General features: G+C 55.9%; 2 protein-coding genes and 1 non-coding gene across 4 annotated transcripts; 1 reads left to right on the top strand and 2 right to left on the bottom strand.

The window, feature by feature from the left end:
• Nucleotides 1–5,766: 5,766 nt before the first annotated feature.
• LOC134562263 (small nucleolar RNA SNORD45) lies at nucleotides 5,767–5,850 on the bottom strand. The gene has a single exon (XR_010083132.1). It is a non-coding gene; the product is annotated as a small nucleolar RNA SNORD45 (small nucleolar RNA).
• A 4,485-nt stretch (nucleotides 5,851–10,335) lies between these two features.
• LOC134562112 (zinc finger protein 70-like) lies at nucleotides 10,336–14,810 on the bottom strand. Its single transcript, XM_063419568.1, is given in 2 exon segments — nucleotides 10,336–14,124; nucleotides 14,719–14,810. A coding segment is annotated over 1 exon segment (597 nt). The 5' UTR covers nucleotides 13,790–14,124; nucleotides 14,719–14,810; the 3' UTR covers nucleotides 10,336–13,192.
• A 530-nt stretch (nucleotides 14,811–15,340) lies between these two features.
• LOC134562052 (zinc finger protein 239-like) lies at nucleotides 15,341–18,039 on the top strand. 2 transcript variants are annotated; one of them, XM_063419514.1, is made up of 3 exons: nucleotides 15,341–15,508; nucleotides 16,305–16,386; nucleotides 16,572–18,039. In XM_063419514.1, the coding sequence occupies exons 1-3, from the start codon at nucleotides 15,356–15,358 to the stop codon at nucleotides 17,324–17,326; spliced, it is 990 nt and encodes a 329-aa protein (XP_063275584.1). In that variant the 5' UTR covers nucleotides 15,341–15,355; the 3' UTR covers nucleotides 17,327–18,039. The 2 variants fall into 2 exon arrangements, with proteins under 2 accessions (XP_063275584.1, XP_063275583.1); XM_063419513.1 differs by having other exon boundaries at nucleotides 15,341–15,559.
• Nucleotides 18,040–20,266: the final 2,227 nt, after the last annotated feature.

The following is a 20,266-nucleotide window of genomic DNA, read 5'->3' as shown; positions in this document are numbered from 1 at the left end:
CTTTGGGGCTCCAGTGCCGACGGCGCTGTCAGCGCTGGCTCCCATGGAGATGTGAAATGCCTTCAACAAGTAGCGGGGGTGGCCTTCATTGTCACCATCATCTTCATCACCATAACCACCCACACCATCAACCTCATCCATCATCATCTTCATCACCAACACCTCCATCATCATCACCCAATACCATCAACCTCCATCCTCACCACCACAGCACCAACAGCACCATCATCACTCATCTTCTTCATCACCTTCATCTTCATCACCCACACCATTGACATCATCACCATGACACTACTGACACTATTGTCATTATCATCATCATCATCATCATCATCTTTATCACCACATACCTCATCTTCCTCAGTCCTGCCATCATCCACACTGTGCTGAACTCCATCACCAATATCCTCATCATCCAATACCGCTGACACCGTCACCATGGCACCAGTAACACCACCATCACCCTTAGCATCTTCATCACCCACACCATCATCTTCATCAGTGACACCTGTCTTCATCATCCACACCTTCACTTTCATCCTCAATACCATCATCACCATCTTCATCACCCACACCATCATCTTCACCAGCAACCCCAATCAACACCAACAAACACCATCATCATTACACACCACCATGGACACCGTTACCACCACACCACCCACACCTTCATCTTCATCACTACCAGCATCGTCACCAGTCAACTCCAACACAACCAACACCATCACCGTGACATTGAGAACATCATCATCATCATCATCTGTGGGTTTGGTATCTCCATCTTTTCTGTTGTTAGAGCCGGGATTAATTGCTCGAGAGACACAGTTCGTGTTTGGACTCAGATGTTTATTAATTCTTATCTTTAGTACAGTCTCACAAGTTGTGAGTTCTAGCTGACAACTGAAAAGTGGCTCTGTCTCTAACTCTTTCCAAGGTCTTTTAAATGCTAATTCTCCAATTATGAAATGAGACCTAGATTATTTTTACTTTTCATCCAATAACCAAACCCCCCTTAGTCCACAATGCGGATTTCCTTACCCAATTACAGTATACCACCCAAACCCATGAAGATGAAAGAACTTAGCCTACACCCTAAATCCTCCATCTTGCTCTCTCTATATTACTATATACTTTAACTTTATAATCCAAGTTTTCCACCCTGTGACATCACACACTTCTATTCAAACTGCACACCCATAATCTCAGTGCTATCACTCGATTTTGGAAGCCTTTTCCATGGCCTCAGGTCAAATGTAGTGCTTGCCTGAGGGTCAGGGCCTGTTAGCATGGAAAGCCTAAAATTCTCAGTTTCCAGGCTTCCAACAATCATCACCACCATCACTGTCCCCATCATCATCACTCTCATCCACACCTTGGTCTTCATCATCAACACCACACTGAACTCCATCACCTCCATTACCATCACCCAACACCATCGACACCATCATCATCTTCACCAACAGCATCACCAATTCATCACTGAACACCATCACCATCACCACCATCATCTTCATCATCCAACTCCATCATCATCATCACCACCATCACCACCCAATGCCATCATCATCATCACACGACCATCACCACTACCATCATCACCGTCACCACCATGCCCTCCATGATCCCCCCATGTCCTCCTCCATAGCAACCCATCCCCTCCCCCACCTTCCATCCCCTGTCCATGTCCTGCCGTGTGCCCCACCCCCATGGTGACCCCCAGATGTTCCTGATCGACCCCTCAGGCTCTTGAAGAACCAATCCCTGGCCCAAATGTCTCCCACCACCATGTCCCCCTGTGTCTTCATGGTGTCCCTCATCCCCCTGTGCCCCCCAAGGTGACTCCTTCATGGCTCAAGGTCCCTCCCAGCCTGTTGGAGAACCAGATGCTGCCCTGGGTAAACATCTGCCTGATGGGCTCCATCCATCCTCTGTTCCCACCATGTCCCCCCCATGCCCCTCCCCACGATGACCTCCCAATCTACCCCCCCATGGTGATCCCCCAATGTCCCCATGTCCCCCACAGCCTGTCAGAGAACCAGCTGCTGGCCTGGATGCCACCCTGGGTGAACATCTGCCTGAGGGGAAGGACCCAAACCCCTGGATTGTGGGGTGCTAGGTGAGGATCCCCAAGATGGGGTTGGCAGGAACCCCAGTTTGGCAGGAGATGGGTGCAGGGACCCTTGAATCAGTGGGTTCAGGGTCGTGGGTGTGACAACCCCAATTTTGGGGGTGTTGCATGGGGGGAACATGAGGTTTGGAGGAAATGGTGGGGGGGAGGGGGTATTGGTGCAAGGGGGCTCCATTTTGAGGGAAGGGATGGTTTGGAGTACCCCGTATTTCAAGGGTGGTGAAGCACCAATATTTGAGGGGAGTACAAATTTTGGGACAGACTCCTGGATTGGGGCATTCTGGGTGTGGACTGATGTGGGAGGACCCCTGGACTGGGGAGATAGTGAGGTCCCAGTTTGGGGGATAACTCCTGAATTGTTGGGGATCATAGGAGGGGGAACCCCAACATTGAGGTCAGTGGACACCCTTGAATTGGGGGAATCTGGGGAGAGGACCCCAATTTGTGGGGATCAGTGCTGGGGGTGATGTGAAACCCTAATTTTAAGTCAATGACTGGGGGCACCTCCCCATTTTCCACACCCCATCTTGGGTCTGAGGGATTGGGTATCGCTCTGGGGTTCCCCCTGACCCCCCTCTCTTCCCCAGATGATTTTGGGGGTGCGCCGGGCCGGGGGCTTCACCCGCTGGTTGGGGGTCGAGTGCTCGAGTGCAGATGAGGCTCTGGCAGCTGCAGGGGCAGGGGCAGGGGCTGACATCGTCCTGCTGGACAACCTGGCCCCCCAGGTGAGCCCCAAAATCCGAGGGGGGCCAACAACGGTGGGGCCCCAACTGTGGGCTGGACCCCAAAAACGAAGGCTGAATTGTGAAAACGGGAGATAGACCTGAAAAATAGAGGGAAAAGCTCCAGAATGTGGGGGGTCACCACATAGATCCAGGATCTTCCCAGCCCCCCAGGAGACCCTAAAATCAAGGGTGTGGCAAAAATGGGGCTCTCAGGTGTGAAGCTGCACCACTAAACTGGAGGGAATCTGCTGTAAGATGTGGAGCAGCCTTAAAGGTAAGGCAGAGAACCCAATCTTTGGGGGTCAAAATGTTGGAAAACCCCAATCTTGGGGGTATTTTTGGTGGGGGGACAGCAATTTTGGGCAACGGTGTGTGGGAAATGCCTGGATTGGAGCGATTGGGTGGGGGAACTGAAGCTTTAGGGGAGTTTGGGTTGAAAGGATTCTGATTTGGGGCATTTATGGAGGATATGCACCCTGGATTAGAGGGTGCAAGGTGGAAAGAACCCAATTTTGATGGTCAGTGGGTTGGAGAACTGAAATTTGGAGCTGTTCCTGGTGCTCAGGCCTTTCTGTAGGTCCTTTGGTGGTGAGGAGCCCCCATTGGGCAGATTTTGGGAGGTTTCTGGTTTAGGGGACTCCCAGTTTTGTAGAGACAACTGTTACCAGGCAGCACCAACGCCTAAGAGGCCAAAACACCCCAAACACCCCAAAACTGCACCTGGGCTCCCTCCAACGCCCTCCCCACCTAAGGGAGAGCCTAAACCCACCCTGGGGTCCCTCTGCACCACTTTTCTCTCTGTATCCCCAAATAAACCCCTCCCCTACACATTCCCCCAGTTTGATTGGGGTGTCACCCCCAAAATCCACCAGCCAGTGCAAAACCAGCCACTTCAGAACCAACTAAACGGGGGGTCATGGCCACTGACCCACTGACCCCCGACTCCAAACCAGCGTCAGTCCTGCTGCTCAGCACTGGGATCGGCCTTTTGCAGACACCCCCAGCTCCTCCCTGAGAAACTGCAATGAAAAATAGGAAATGCCTCGGGTTGGGGTGGAAAGTGGCAGCCAGGGAATGAACCCTCAGGTGCAACAAGAGTTCAGGGGTGCCAACCCTGGTCTGAGGATCCCAAAGTCCAGTCTGAGAGGCCCAAACCCCAGCTGGGGGGGCCAAGATCTGAGCTGGAGCACCTCAAACCCTGGGATGGCATCAGAGTGTCCAGGACAGGCCAGGGCACATTTTGGGTTTGCCAGCCCATCCCTGGGAAAGGCAGAGCTGAAATTGCAGGGCCACGGGCTGAAAGGCAGAGAGGAGCAGCTGGCAAGGGCCAGGGAGGAGGCGTGGCAGGAGCTGGGGCTGCAGGAGAAGCAGCCACGCGGCTCCTGGGGCAGCAGGAGGAGGAGATGCCAAGGGTGCCCAAGGGCACTGGAGCAGCTGCACTGCAATTCCCAGCTGCAGCAGGCAGGCAGCACAGCTGGGGCTCCTCATACCTTCCAAATCCTCATCCTGGCCCAAGAGGGGGACAAGGGGAGCCCAAAGGGCAGCGCTGGCCCTGACCCCCCTTCCCAGTGGCTCTTGCACAGCACTGATCCCATGGCATGGCCATTGGCAGATCCCACGGAGCAGGATCCAGGAAAGAGCAGCTCCACCTGCTTCCCTCAGCCCCTGCACCTGATGCTCTGGTGCCAGGGCCCAGCTTCCCCATGAAATGGCCAAGCTGTTTCCCCCCTGGAAGGTTCCTACTGCTCTCCTGCACCATCAGCCCTTTGCCAAGAGCCCTCCCAGCTTTCTGGCACAGCCACAGAAGCTCCTGCTCCCCATTTCTCACTGGGGGCTCCTTCCCCAACCCCCCTCTGCTTTCCTGCTGTCCCCAGCACAAGCCAGGGCATCCCAGAGCCCCTGAGGGTGCAGGTGGATCCCAAAGCACCACAAGGTGCAGGTGGAGCACACATGAAGCACAAATCCCCAAAATTAGGAGGGGCTGACTGCAAGGGAAAGCTTCCCAGGGGTGCAGGGTAGATCCAAGAGCTGCCAGGATCAGAGGGATTTGAGCCACGGCACAGCTTGTCCCTGGAGCAAGAGCAATGCCCAGTTCTGCCCTGGGGACTCATCTGGCAGCTCCCCAGCAGTGGGTGACACCCTGTGCTGTGCATTCCCAGCTCCCCAGCAGTGGGTGACACCCCGTGCTGTGCATTCCCAGCTCCCCAGCAGTGGGTGACACCCCGTGCTGTGCATTCCCAGCTCCCCAGCAGTGGGTGACACCCTGTGCTGTGCATTCCCAACTCCCCAGCAGTGGGTGACACCCTGTGCTGTGCATTCCCAGCTCCCCAGGAAGCTGCACACAAGGTTTATGGGGAAGCCACTTCTGTTGGGTCATGGGGTGCAGGAGGGATGCCCCGGCTTTCCAAATGCCTGAGAGGAGCCTGGCAGCAGCTGGATCCAAGGGCAGCCCCAGGCAGGATCAGGCGCTGTGTCTGGATCCCAGCTCTGGGCTGCTGGAATGTCCTGGGTTGAGGCGCAGACCTGCGAGAAGCACAAAACATTGCAGGCTCAGGGCCAGGCTGAGCAGAGGTGCAGTTCCCTCCTGCACACTCACTGCCACCTGCAGCTGCAGCAGCCCCGCTGCACACGGGGAACCTGCCCAGCTCTGCAGCACACGGGGCTCAGGGACAGCCCCGAGCCAACATTCCCACATGTACCTGGCCACCAACTCCCAAAGCAGGCAACTGGGGCCACCTGAGAGCCCCTCGTGGCCACAAACCCCACGCCTCAGCCACAGCTGCACCTGCCCCGCCTGGCAATGGGGCACAGCCCAACCGGGGACCCCTCTCCTCCAGCCGCCTCAAACTCGGGCACGGGGACTCGATCCTAGCCTTGGGAAAAGCTCCACTGCCGCAGGAATCGGCGGCTTGCCGGGCCTCAGAGGAATTCTAGAGCTAAAGCGGTGAGAGACATCAGCTGGGCTCAGATAATACATGCCAGCGCTCATCCCGGGCCCGGCAAGCGCCTCCTCCTCCTCCTCGTGCCCGTCCCCGTCCGGCGCGGCGCTCCCAGCCCCGAGCCGCTGTTCCCAGCGCGGTTCGCTCCCTCCGGCTGCAGCTGGGCCCCGGGGCGCAGCCCTTGGCACGGCGCTGGAGCCAGCGGGACAAAACCCCCCCGGGGCCGCCCCGGCACGGCCCTTCCCGCGGCCCCGGCTCGGCGGCACCGCCATCGGCCTGAGCGGCCTCCCTGGGCCGCCCGGCCCGGCCCGGCCGCTCCGCCCTGGGCCGCGCCGTTCCGGCCTGGCCGCGCTCGGGGCAGCGCCTGCGGCACCGCGCCCTTGGAGCGGCCCCTGCCACAGCCCCGGCACCGCCACCCTCGGGGGCTCTGCCCGGGGGCTCCGTGCCCGGGGGTTCCGTGCCCGGGGGGCTCCGTGCCCGCGGCTCCCGCCGCTCCCCTCCCGGGGCCCCTGCCGGCAACGAGACGCCCCGCGAACCTCCCGGGATCCCGTCCTGTCCCCGGGATCCCGTTCTGTCCCCGGGATCCCCACCTGTCCCCGGGATACTCTCCCGTCCCCGGGATCCCCTCCCGTCCCCGAGATCCTCTCCCGTCCCCGGGATCCTCTCCCGTCCCCGGGATCCCCACCTGGCCCCGGGATCCCCACCTGGCCCCGGGATCCCCACCTGGCCCCGGGATCCCCTCCCCTCCCCGGGATCCCCACCTGGCCCCGGGATCCCCACCTGGCCCCGGGATCCCCACCTGGCCCCGGGATCCCCTCCTGTCCCCGGGATCCCCTCCCGTCCCCGAGATCCCCTCCTGTCCCCGGGATCCTCTCCCGTCCCCGAGATCCCCTCCCGTCCCCGGGATCCCCACCTGGCCCCGGGATTCCCACCTGGCCCCGGATCCCCACCTGTCCCCGGGCCCGTCCCGCACCACGCGGCCGCTCCCGCCGCCGGTTCCGCTCCCAGGGCCATCCTCCCGCAGGAGGAGCTGCCGCCGGGATCCGCCCGCCTCCGCCTCCGCCTCCCTCCTCCCCAGCCCGTCCCATCGCTCCTCCCTCGCCCTCCATCCCTGCAGGGTGGCTCCTTCCACAGCCCCGCCATCGGCACCTGCGGGGGCCGTGCCCGCTGGGGCCGTACCCGAGCGCTCCGGGAAATGTTTCCTTCTCAGCTTTTTCTCCTCCCTGCAGCTCTCCGGGCCGGGGGAAGGATCCCCTTGGGGCAGCACCAGGGCTTTTCCACCTGCCTCCCTCACCTCGCCCTGGTCTCCCTGCTGTCCCCAAACCATCGGGAAAAGCTTTCCAACCCTCTCATTCCGACATTAAAGGCAGGCCTAGCTTTGTTTTGGCGCTGGGATCACACAGCCCTAGCTATTTCACACACCAGCTCCTCTCTGTGTCACTAATACAAATCCATCCCTTTTCCCAAACTCACAGGGATTTGCTGAACCTTCCCACAACTTCATGTACATATTTAATGACTTCTGAGAACTCATTTACATCAGAAGAAGGGATCTCCCAAGGGTCTCTGGGGGTTGTTTGGGGAACATCCCATTCGTCAAATGATCCTGTTATGGTCATGACCCTCCTAAACCCAGTTTGTCCTCTTTGAAGGCGTCCCAGCTCCGGGATGTGGCCAAGACACACCTTTGCTCCAGCACTGCTCAGAGCCCAGGCTGTATTTTCATGGCTCAGACACCAGTTACACAAGGAGATGGCTGAAGGCAGGAGTGAGCAGTGGCTGGGAAAGTTCGGGGAATTCACAGCTCTAAATGCTGTTTGTCAGATGTTCCCAGCGTTTGTTGAAGATTGCCCCAGCTCTGTGCTGGTTTTCTCCCTGGAGCCCCAGCGTCGGTGGCCAACATGCCTGGATGTGGGTCAGCTCCGTGCCTGGCGGTGCCTCCAGCACTGAGCGCCCTCAGGGGCAGCCTGAGGAGCTGGGAATGCCAGGCCAGGTGGGAGAAGCTGATGCTGCCCGGTGTGTGCACAGGAATGAGGCCGTGTCTCCTTGCAGGGCATTTGCAGGGCAAGGCCCAGCTCAGCCCACACTGCCATGCCCAAACCCAGCCCATTTCCTGCACGCTTTTCCACAGGATCAGTTCATTCCCGTTCCCACTGCCCCATCCCTCTCCTTTCCTCCCAGCACATACGTAGCCTCCCTCACACACCGTCATTACCACGGACCCGTAACAAGGAATTCTGGCTCGAGGCATGAGAAATAAGGATTCACTTTAGCCTTTCTTGCGATCTGGCTGTTGAAAGGCTCCAAACCTACAGTGTTTCCTGTGGATCTTGGGAACTGGGGCCCTGGAGCCTAAGTGCCACAGCCAGCTGGGCCCTTCCACAGGAGGAAAAATCGGGTTTTTTAAGTTCCCTGAGGCTGATTCAGTTGCCATCACCTAAGCCCCAGGAATAATCAAAGCGAGTGGATCAGTGCCATTAAAAACATGGAAACAGCCCAAATCCAACTATCAGGTTTGCTCATCCAGGTTTGCTGGGGAAGGGTTTTGTCTCCTTTGCTGCTGAAAGCCAAAGGGAGGTTTGGAAAGAGCGCTAAGATCCCTGTGGGGTTTAGGGATGTTTGGGATGATCAGTCAGTGGGATGAGCTCAGGGCATGGATGGGGTCCCAGAGCCTGTGCTGGGTCAGGCACAAGAACAGGAGTTGGATGGAAAAGGGGTTTTCCCATGTTCTTCTGATGGAGAAATGCAGCACAATCCCTTTCCCTGGAATAGCAAGCCTGGAGCTGGTGCATCCCTCAGGCCTTGTACCTGCCCAGGTGCTCACGGGCAATGATCACTCGCTGGATCTGTGCTGTGCCCTGGTAGATCTGCAGGGAAAACCAGAGACAGGTGAGCCAGCAGCTGGGAAAGGTGTTTGACCAGAGTCTGCACACCTGTGACCCCTCCCTGCACCAAGCCAGGGGGCAGGAAGAGGCAAAACTTGGAAAAATTAGTGTGACAATGACCCATAAGAGGCAATAAGCACATCCAGGTGTGTGTTCAGTGCAGGAGGGATCCAGGGATCCCCCAGGCAGAGCCCAGGTTGCCTCCAGGACAGCAGAATTTGGGGATTTTAGTATTTCAGCTCCCACTCCTGCCTGAAGCTGCTTTGGCAAATCACTCCCATACCTGCAAATCCACTTTCTCTGAAGTCACAAAATTAGGATAATATTCCCTGTGGTCAATATGGTGTGTTAATTCGTGTTCTTATCACAGAATCACAGAATAATGAGGTTGGAAGAGACCTCTAAGATCATCAAGTCCAACCTATGCCTTAACACCTCAACTAGACTATAGCACTAAGTGCCATGTCCAGTCTTTTTTTAAACACATCCAGAGATGGTGACTCCACCACCTCCCTGGGAAGACAATTCCAGTGCTTTATTATTCTTTCAGTGAAAAATTTTTTCCTAATTTCTAACCTGTACCTTCCCTGACGTAGCTTGAGACTGTGTCCCGTTGTTCTGTCAGTTGCTGCTTGGTGGAATGGATATTATGGATTATAGTATGTTAAATCATAAACACAAACTGTGAATATGTCACGTGAAATGTAACCTTAGTTCCAGCCAGCCACGGAATTGACAAATTCCGAGGCAGGCAACACCCAGAAACCACCTTTTAGGAGGAGACAATGAAATGTTGGGAACCTGGGGCACCGTCATTGGCATCAGAAATGAGGAACATTAAAATAAGCAATCAGTTCTTCCTCCCAAAGGCAGCAGAGTCATCAGAGCTCCACCATCTCGCTGATCACTGGAGGAGAACATCTGTCCATTCAAAATTTCGGCTCCCATTCCCTCACAGGAGGACCCAAATTGACACTTCTCCCTCCCATAGGAGACCCCATTAGCAGACCAGTGACACCGATAAATTCGAATAACTATTCCAGGGAAACAAAGAATTGTGGGGAAATCTTATGCCAGGGCAAAATAAAGTGTATAAAACCGGGACCCCAGGCGGGGCCAACTGGTGAACACTGGGGGACTGCAGTGTGACAGAGGCTGCTTTCCGTTCACCCTTTGACGATCCCGGGTTATCGTCACCGTAACTCTGCTTGTTGGTTTTACTGAAATTCTGTAATTTGACTTTTTTAATAAATCAAATTATATTCCAATTGGCACAGTTAATTGGCATTTATATGATACGATCGGATATGATGATATATGTTATATTACATTACATTGTGTTATGTTATATATCATATCATATATCATTATCATATCTTATATCAACAAGGGAATAAAAACAGGTATAATTTGCACCATATTTAAAACATATGATAATAATCACATGCTAATACATAAATGCAGAACCCAATGTTATTTTTATAAAATAATGTCATTTTTAACAGGTGGAAGTGGGGAGCACTGGGTGCTGCGGCTCTGCCTGGCAGCTGCAGAGCTTGAGCCAGAGGAATTTCCTGTTTCTTTTCCTCTCTGACACCTCTTTCTTAATTCTCCACCTCACATGTCTTGTTCAGTGTGAGAAACATAGCACACTCCTCTGAAAATTTTTAAGAGTTTTAATAAAGGATAGTAAGGGATAAAACAGAAAGCAAAAGACACAGGGGCCTGGCAAAGCCACCACACACCCACTTCTGCAGTCTGCAGTCTTTTATACCGTTGCAGGTGTATTATTTCCTCAAATGATTGAGCAGATTTAGTTTGAGCTGGTTGACCACAATCTTAATTCAGATTTTCTGCAACCTTGCACACTTCAAGAGTTGAACACGTCTCAGGTCTAGGGTGGTCTTCAGATGCCACTTTAAAGGGGTTTTGCTATTTCTCCTTTTATGCTCTTCTGCTCTCTGCTTATGCTGTCTTGGACATATATATTGCAGTAATAATCATATCTTAAAATTCATCTTTTGCAAGCCCAATTACATCTTGTGAAAGCCTCTCTTCCACTTTTACACTGCTCAAAGCGTTTACAAATATTATCCTACTTCAAAGCAGTTTGGAACTTTCCATTATTATTTACAAGAAAATACCATTTTATAATTAAAGTAAATAAATTATAGCAAAAAAACAGCTACTACATGACTGCTTACAACATTCCATTAAACACATCTGAATAAAATCCATAGGTTCTGGTGCTGTGGTCTCATTTGCACCTCACTGGGGTAGAGGCGTCTCTCCCTCCTGGCACTGTAGCCCACGGCCAGGGGCCCTTCCCACTGCAATGGTTCTGGGATTCTGTCAGGGACTCACTTTCCTTTTCTTCTTCCCTCTGCTTGGAGCTGGCAATGGGCTGGAAAATGTCCAGCAAACCAACCTTTGCTGTCTGCTTTGTCAGCCTACACAGCTTCAGGACCTTGTCACCTGCCCCTTGGGCACAGCTGCCCTGGGCAGCAGGGCAGAACCGGCACCCTGGGAGCCTTGGGAATTCCCCTCTGGGATCCACGGCACACGCTGGGATGATCTGGAATTTCAGTTTCATGACACAGCACCCCATGCCCCTCCCAAGAGCCCTGAGTTCACTCAAACCCATCATCCCCCACATTCCCTGGAAGTTCACCTCATGTCCCCACCCATGTCCGTGTGCCCTGATGTCCCCACCCATGCCCGTATCCCCACCATGCCCCCAATCTTGGCTCTCTATGTCCCCACCCGTGTCCATGTCACCCCCATGTCTCCAGCCATGTCCATGTCACCATTCATGGCCACATCCCCTTGGGGTCCTGTTGCATCCAGGTGCCCACAGGTGGCCAGGAAGATGTGCAGACCACCAGCCAGCTCTCTTCCTGTCTTGGTTTGACAGACAGGAATCTGATAGGGAAGGGCAGGACCTCCCTAGGGGTGGAGAATTCAAATCCTCTCCCTCCAAACGATGATGATGTAGAAAATGAAGGGGGGCTTTCAGGCAGAAGGATGGGGCCAGGAAGAACAGTTCTTCACTGGTATGTTGTGGATGCATGGCTGGAAAAGCAGGGACATGTGCACAATCCTGCTCTTAGCTTAAGGGATGAGTAGAAGATGAAACGTCCTTGAACCATTCCTTAGATGGGATAAGGAGGAAGTAAAGCTTGGAAGAGTAGCTGTAACAGGATGCTAGACAGGATGCATTGACCATAAGTTAGGGAAGATTTGCAGCATTTAGCCTTGTGGACAGAGTTTCTGAACCAATTATGTCTACTGCAAGGACGTGTGAACACTATGGTTTAACCAATGATGTTCAGAGTTAGGTGCATGATATGCTTAGCACAGTATAAATGTATGCCAAATAGCTGAATAAACGAGCAAGATTTTTAACTCATATTGAGTGCTGTCTTGACTCTGGCTGATTCCCCGGCCAACTGTAGGTATGACAAAGCAAATAAACAACAACTACAGCATTAATAATAAACAGAACCAGGAACCTCGAGGGCTTTCTTTCACAAAGCCCGGGGCAGTTTGATCCCGGTGGCCCAGCAGGACTCCAAGAGACCAAGCTGGAAGGGTGGAAAGCCCTGGGATGGTGGATGAGCTCAGAAGTTCTGCACTGGTAGCTGGAGCAGCAGGGATGTCCCGGCAGGGCAGGGCACGGCAGGGCTAGAGAGTAGCAGAAAGCCTCAAAGCAGCCCCGAATAGGCCGCGATGGCGAGACGGCGGGCCCAGCAGGGCAGGGGGAGGCGAGCTCAGAATCCCTGGGCACACGAGCACATGAGCAGATGATGGCAATTTCCCAGGGCAAGACGCAGTGATGACCGTGAGCTCTTCCCGCAGCGAGCACCAGCCCGACCATCCTCTCTCCCATGCCCAGAGCAAGAGCAGCTGCCCCCAGCTCTGTCCTTTACCTCCCCCAAAACTCCACTTATCACCTCCCTCTGAGGGAAACTCTTAGAGGCCCAAAAACAACAGGTGTAGCCCACTGCTTCCGTTTCCTTTGGACTCTTCTTTCTTTAAATCAAGCACACAGTTGTTAGTCTTCTAGCAACTTACGGGAAAAAAATTCTGTAAGTGAAAAAGAAACAAATGTAATCCCCAACACTTGCACACATGGATCACCAGGACCGTGGATCTCCAAAGCTCTGCCCAATGGGGCTCACTGGGGATCATCCAATGGGCTCCTCCAACGGGGGATGGAGTTGGAGCAGCGCACAAAGCCCTTCCCGCACGCCGGGCACTTGTAGGGCTTCCCTTCCTGCTGCCTCCATTGCTCTTGGGTCACGGCACAGCTCTGGGACAAGCTCTTCCCACACTCAGGACACTGTTAGGGCCTCTCTCCGCTGTGCATCTGCCGGTGCAGCTTGGAGTGCTGGATGAAGCTCTTCCCACATTCTGAGCACGTGTAGGGGCATTCCCCAGTGTGCACTGTCTGCTGCATGATCAGGCCAGAGGTGTCACAGAAGCTCTTCCCGCACTGCCCACACACACAGGGGGTCACATCCCAGTGTGGATCATCTGGTGGCGTTTGAGGTGGGAGCTCTTCATGAAGCCTTTACCACATTCTCCACATTTCTAGGGCCGTTCAACAGTGTGGATCCTCCTGTGCCTGCATAAACTGGAGTTCTCAGTGAAGCTCTTCCCACACTCCCCACACTCATAGGGCCGTTCCCCAGTGTGGATCCTCTTGTGGACAATCAGTCTGGAGCTCGTAGTGAAGCTCTTCCCACACTGCCCACACTCATAGGGCCGTTCCCCAGTGTGGACTGTCTGGTGGATCATCAGGTTAGAAGTGTCTCTGAAGCGCTTCCCACATTTCCCACACTCGTAGCGCCGTTCCCCAGTGTGGATCTTCTGGTGCCGAAGCAGGCTGCGGTTTGCACAGAAACTCTTCCCACATTCTGAGCACTGGTGCCGCTTCTTGTCATTGTGAAGCTGTTCATGCACGACCAGCTCAGAGCTCTGGCCACATCTCTGGCTGCCTTCCTGGCACAGGGTGGGTCCTTCCTCCTTGGAGCGCCCTGGCATGGGTTTGGAGCCCCTCCTCGGGCGGGATCTCCGCGCCTTTTCCTCCCCGTTGCATTCCTGTGCCATGGGACTGCTCAAAACAGCCTCTTCCACGAGGTTCTGCTGAGTGGATTTGTCCTCCCTGGCCTCCTTGTCTGGGGGAGGAAGGACAAGGACAGGATGGGATTTGCCTCCGTGCCAGAGGCAAGGCCAAGGAGATCCCCCCAGTGCATCCCCGGCAGGACGGCGTTGGCAGCGGGGTTGTCCTGCAGCCGGGGCCAGGCTGGGCTGGGAGATGGAGCAGGAGAGAGGGGCAAAGGGGCACTGACTTCCTCCTCACCTGCCTGGGGTTCCCGGGACAACTTCCTCCTCCTCACAGCCTTCTCTTCCTCCATCCAGCCAAAGTCTGGCAATGGGAATTCCTGGTGTGGGGAAAGACATTCTGTGAGTGCATTGGCTTTGAAGGTCCTGCTGTCCAAATCATCTCCAGAAGTCACCGCATGTCTGGTGTCCATAAAATCCTCCAAAAAATCAAGGAGTCCAAAAACACTCTCCCAGGGCTTCCCTGTTTCCAGTGTCCTTACTCTGCGGTTATGGGGGTCCCTCTTCTCAGAGCTGCTGGGGGGCCCGTGGGTCCTGGGGATCCCCCCTCTCCCGGACCCTGCTTCGGCTCGCTCATCGGGGGTTTTGGGGCTCCCAGGGCTCATCCTGCCCTGATTCTGACTCGGCTCCCAGCTGTCCCAGGGTCCCCTTCCTCAGCATTCCCCCACTCCAGACACTCAGCGCTTCTTCCCCCACTCCCCGACAACACTTTCACGCTCGGGGGGCCCGGACCCCCCTCATCTCCAGCCTCCACCACCCCTCCACAAGCACTCCACTCTGCAATCTGCGAGTTCCAAATCCCACATTCCTTCCCCTCCCACACCCCACACCCCCCCAAAAATTAAAAGCCAAAACCCTCCAACCGTACCGGGGATCCCGGGATAGATTTGGGGCGAGCTTCCCCTCCCCGTCACCTGCGGGCTGCCGGGCAATGCGATGCGGTCGCGCCCAGCGGAGCTGCGGCCTCAGCGGGCTCGCCGTGGAACACCGACCCTCTCCCGCTGCCCCTCCTCTCGGTGCTCCTCGTGTTGCTGCTCCTCCCCTTCGTCTCTCCCTCCTCTTCCTCCCGCCCCTCCTCCGCCCCCAGCCCGGGCCCCCCTTTCCCGCCCGCTCTGCCCCGCGGCCGCCGCAGCGCCGCTGTTGGGTAGGGGGGAGCCCCCGGGAGCCCCCGGGGATGGGCGGGGGGCTCGGGGCTCCCCCCAGGGCAGACCCGGCCGTGCCGTCCCCCTGCCCCCCGAGCCCAAACTCCGCTCCCGGGGGTGCCTGGCTACCAGGGGTGACACAGGGGAGTGGGAGTGGGGAGCGCTGGGCGCTGCGGGGGCAGCTGCAAGCCAGAGGTGTTTCCCATTGCTTTTTCTCTTTGACACCGCTTTCCTATTTCTCTACCACACACTTCTTGTTCAATGAGAGAAACGAAGCACACTCCTCTTAAACTGTTAAGCGTTTTAATAAATGATAATAAGGGTGCACACTGTCCCCAAGCCCCCTACCCATCCCTGGCGGGGTCTCCCCACCCAAACGCCGGTGCTGCAGCGGCCGCGGTCCAGGGAAATGGGGGGAAGGGGGGTCGTGCTGGTGGTGGAGGAGGAGGAGGAGGAGGAGGAGGGAGAAAGGAGGAGGAGGAGCCGGAACAGGAAAAGAGCGACGGAGTTCGACCAGGGACGCGCAGAGCCCACCGCAGCTCCGGCCCCCGCAGCATTGCCGGTGACCAGGGAGAGGGAGCTCACCCCAAATCTCTCCGGGGGTCCCCGAGAGGTTTGGGGTTTTTTTTTGGAATGGAGTTGGGAGCTAAGAGATTCCAGAATCGCTCCGCAAATATCTTTGCATGTGCCTGGGAGGTTTTTTGGAGGAGGAGATGGGGATATTTTCAGATCTTGCAGGAGTGCAAAGCTGAGCCGTAGTTGCCCCTCGGGGGGATTTTGGGGTCCCACGCAGCGATCGCGCGGTGCCGGCGGGGCGGGACGTTGGTTTTGGGGATCCCGGGAGAGGCGGGGATGAAGGGCGGGAGGCCCGGAGTGGGGAGCGGGGCGATGGCAGAGCTGGGGCAGCTCCGGCAGCCTGGAGGGGTGGTGGAGGCTGGAGATGAGGGGGGTCCGGGCCCCCCGAGCGTGAAAGTGTTGTCGGGGAGTGGGGGAAGAAGCGCTGAGTGTCTGGAGTGGGGGAATGCTGAGGAAGGGGACCCTGGGACAGCTGGGAGCCGAGTCAGAATCAGGGCAGGATGAGCCCTGGGAGCCCCAAAACCCCCTGAGCGAGCCAAAGCAGGAGGCGGGAGAGGGGGGATCCCCAGGACCCACGGGCCCCCCAGCAGCTCTGAGAAGAGGGACCCCCATAACCCCAAAGGAAGGACACTGGGAACAGGGAAGCCCTGGGAGAGTGTTTTTGGACTCCTTGATTTTTTGGAGGATTTTATGGACACCAGACAGGCGGCAACTTCTGGAGATGATTTGGACAGCAGGACCTTCAAAGCCAATGCACTCACAGAATGTCTTTCCCACACCAGGAATTCCCATTGCCAGACTTTGGCTGGATGGAGGAAGAGAAGGCTGTGAGGAGGAGGAAGTTATCCCGGGAACCCCAGGCAGGTGAGGAGCAAGTCAGTGCCCCTTTGCCCCTCTCTCCTGCTCCATCTCCCAGCCCAGCCTGGCCCCGGCTGCAGGACAACCCCGCTGCCGACGCCGTCCTGCCGGGGATGCACTGGGGGGATCTCCTTGGCCTTGCCTCTGGCACGGAGGCAAATCCCATCCTGTCCTTGTCCTTCCTTCACCAGACAAGGAACCCAAGGAGGACAAATCCCCTCAGCAGAACCTCGTGGAAGAGGCTGTTTTGAGTGGCTCCATGGCACAGGAATGCAACGGGGAGGAAAAGGCGCGGAGATCCCGCCCGAGGAGGGGCTCCAAACCCATGCCAGGGCGCTCCGAGGAGGAAGGACCCACCCTGTGCCAGGAAGGCAGCCAGAGATGTGGCCAGAGCTCTGAGCTGGTGATGCGTGAACAGCTTCACAACGGCAAGAAGCTGCACCAGTGCTCGGAATGTGGGAAGAGTTTCTACACAAACTCTGGCCTGCTTCGGCACCAGAAGATCCACAGTGTGGAACGGCGCTACGAGTGTGGGAAATGTGGGAAGCGCTTCAGGGACACCTCTGACCTGCTCCGCCACCAGACAGTCCACACTGGGGAACGGCCCTATGAGTGTGGGGAGTGTGGGAAGAGCTTCACTGCCAGCGCTAGCCTGATCATCCACCAGAGGAGCCACACTGGGGAACGGCCCTATGAGTGTGGAGAATGTGGGAAGAGCTTCGCATGCTGCACCAGCCTGATCTTGCACAAGAGGATCCACACTGGGGAACGTCCCTATGAGTGTGTGGAGTGTGGGAAGACCTTCACTATGAGCTCCCACCTGATCGTCCACCAGAGAGTTCACACTAGGGAACGGCCCTATGAGTGTGGGAAGTGTGGGAAGAGCTTCGCTGTCCGGTCCAGCCTGCTTGTCCACCGGCAGATGCACAGCGGAGAGAGGCCCTAACAGTGTCCTGAGTGTGGGACGAGCTTGTCCCAGAGCTGTGCCGTGACCCAAGAGCAATGGAGGCACCAGGAAGGGAAGCCCTACAAGTGCCCCGCGTGCAGGAAGAGCTTTGTGCACTGCTCCAACTCCATCCCCCGTTGGAGGAGCCCATTGGATGATCCCCAGTGAGCCGGGTTGGGCAGAGCCTTGGGGATCCACGATCCTGGTGATCCATGGTGGGAAGACAGCTGGCTGGTGGTCTGCACATCTTCCTGGGCCCCTGGGGGCACCTGGGCGCAGCAGGACAAAAATCTCTTGGGATGCAGACCAGCGTCAGGAATTCATTAGGGATAGTGAATTTTTTTACTTTTGACCTCAAGAAATCCCACCTTTTGCATCCTATTGTTTCTTCTCTAGGCATCAAGGAATACTGGGATGTCTTAAGAGTCTTTTCCAACCTAAATCATTCCATGATTCTTTTCTTTCTGAACCTTCCACAGGCATTTTCCAGAGCCAAATGGTGACTGAGTGGGACAAAAAATGAAGATTTTGGAGACAATGGAGTTGAAACTCCTCTAAAAAGGGTTCTTTCCAGCCACCCAAGCACATGGATACTCAGCCAGCATGGACACGTAAATCCTTTTATTTTGGCCTTCATTTTCTTTCGTTGTTCATTGTTCTTCATCCTTTCACCCAACACTGGGGTAAAAATAAAAACCTTGATCTAAGACACAGATGGAGATATGGTGGGTCATTGCTGGGGACATTGTAGGACATGGATGGGGAGGGACATGGTGGGCATGGGGCCTTGGACATGGACATGGGTGGGGACATGGCTGTGGATGGGGATATTGGACATGGGGGGTCATAGACACAGATGGTGACATGGGCATGTATGGCCATGCATGAGGACGTGAGGGACGTGGCCATGGATGGTGTCAAGTGGCCTAGGGTACAAGTCCGTGGGTGTCCATGTCCATGCCATGAGGTTTGCCATGACCAAGGACAACACATCCCCACCACCATCACGATACTGTCCCCTTCATGCTACCGTTAATTCCCTGCTCTTCCTCCGGACACCTTGCAGAGTGTCTCCATGTCCTGGTGACCCGTGTCCCTCAGGCCAGTCCCACCAGTGGCTCCAGCAGCAGCCAGATCCCGTCCTCAGCACGCAGGATCAGCTCAGGCTTGCGGCGCGGGGGTGGCCTCGCTGCGCCCCTCGGCAGCACAAAACGGGCCAGGGTCAGTGCCACTACCACCTTCATCTCAGCCATGGCAAAGCTCTGCCCGATGCAGTTCCTGCCACCACAACCCCACTGTCACTGTCACCCCACTGTGAACCCAGCCAGGGACAGGGGTGGCACTTGGGGACACTCCTGTCCCCTCCGCAGCGTGTACCTGGGGCTAGCAGAGAAGGGGATGAAGGATGATGGGGACTGTCCCTTGCTGTTCTCTGGGCTGAACCTCAGGGGGTTGAACACCTGGGGGGACACCGACACCGTCATGCCCCTCCCTGACACCATCTGTATAAAAGTGTACGCAGAACCGCCCTCGGGGCAGTTGCGAGAGCAGGCGCAGGCGGGTGACATCGCTCTTGCGGCACAATAAACATCGCTACCTCGCTGCCTTCCATCCTGCCTCTGCTTCGTCACTTTAAGACCGCTGCCAAGGATCTCTCTTAACAAGAACCCACAGTAATCGGTATCATCACTCAGCGTACAAACTGATCCTCGTCCCGTGTCGCAGTGCCCAGGCTGGCTGTGCGTGGAGACGCTGAGGTCTCGAAACAGCACCGTGACATAAATTGTGGCGCCCAAGCTGTGGGGCTGAGAAGAGGTCCACGGAGCTCTCGAAAGCCCATGGAAAAAGGACTGGCAGACCCCGCGCCAGGCGCGTGGTCTGAAATCGCGGTCTGTGAGCGCTGCAAGCAGCTTCGGTCGAAGCAGCCTCATGGACTCGAGGAAGAGCTCCCAGAGCGTCGGGGAGGTAGCGCCACCCTCTTCGCACTCGAGGGAAGGCGTCTCCCCCAAAAGCAGAGGTACCCCAAGATCGGTTTTTGCATCTGCCGCCAGGAATTTGGTAAGTATCCTTGCTGTTTCTGCGGAGTGGGTTTCCGTTTTGGGAAGCCGCCGTCGGAGCGAGTCCGTGGAGAGGCTGGTCGCGCGACTGCTGGGATCGGAGCACTTTTGCTCGTTTGCCGATTTTCGGTTTTTCCTGGCGCTTTTTCTTTTGGTTTGTTTTCGCGATTTTTGTTTTGTGCGCGAGCGCGGGTGTGCGCGTGTGTGTGCAGCCGCTCGCGTGGCGGTCAGTGGTTGCTCAGAAGGAGCGCGTTTCTGGCAGCTGCTTTTTCTTTTCGCGCTGTGCGCCGGTCGGGTTCGCAGATTTAGCGAGTGCGAGGTGCCGGTCTTTTAAAGACACAGCGGTTTTTTTCTTTTAAACATTTATTTTCTCGATCTCGGTTTGGGGAAAGTGCCGATTTAAGATCTAAACGGGGAAGGAGATGGGTGTCTCTTCCTTGTCGGTACAGGGATTTTTAAGGTTCTAGTTGAATTGTTAGAATTTAAGAAAGCTAGGTTTTCTAAAAGTTGTGTAAAGCGATTTTCGCAATGGCTTTGTATGAACTTCCCAGAAATCTCGCTAGCACACGCCTGCAGCCCGCAGTTTTGGAGCGCTGCGGAGCAGAAATTGGCAGATTTGGCAGATGCAAAAAGCAGAGACCTGCAAAAATTTGCGGCCTTAATTCTGCAACTCAAAGCTGCCTCGGCGGAGTTCAGAGAATTTGAAAAAGAGCCATTGCGAGGACAGCTTGCCCCGGTTCGCCCTTCCCGCAGCCCCAAACCCTCTCCCCGCAAAAAAGGAATTTTAAGGAAAGCGGCAGACAAAAGGTCTACCAGCCCCGGCTTTTTTCAAAATTCCTGTTCCCCCCGCTGCGTAGTCTGGGCCGGACTGCGCGGGATGCTT

This window comes from Prinia subflava, chromosome 26 (assembly GCF_021018805.1).
Source record: "Prinia subflava isolate CZ2003 ecotype Zambia chromosome 26, Cam_Psub_1.2, whole genome shotgun sequence".
In the NCBI taxonomy this organism is placed as follows: domain Eukaryota; kingdom Metazoa; phylum Chordata; class Aves; order Passeriformes; family Cisticolidae; genus Prinia; species Prinia subflava.
Note: the sequence above shows the minus strand (reverse complement) of the source record. Positions and strands in the feature narration are given on the sequence as shown.

Bases quoted from the DNA above. Each gene is read 5' to 3' on its own strand.
- LOC134562052 (XM_063419513.1), top strand. From the start codon at position 15,356: ATGGGGGGAAGGGGGGTCGTGCTGGTGGTGGAGGAGGAGGAGGAGGAG. The intron at 15,560-16,304 runs GTTTGGGGTTTT...TTCCCACACCAG, and splicing joins TCTCCGGGGGTCCCCGAGAG to GAATTCCCATTGCCAGACTT. The intron at 16,387-16,571 runs GTGAGGAGCAAG...TTCCTTCACCAG, and splicing joins ATCCCGGGAACCCCAGGCAG to ACAAGGAACCCAAGGAGGAC.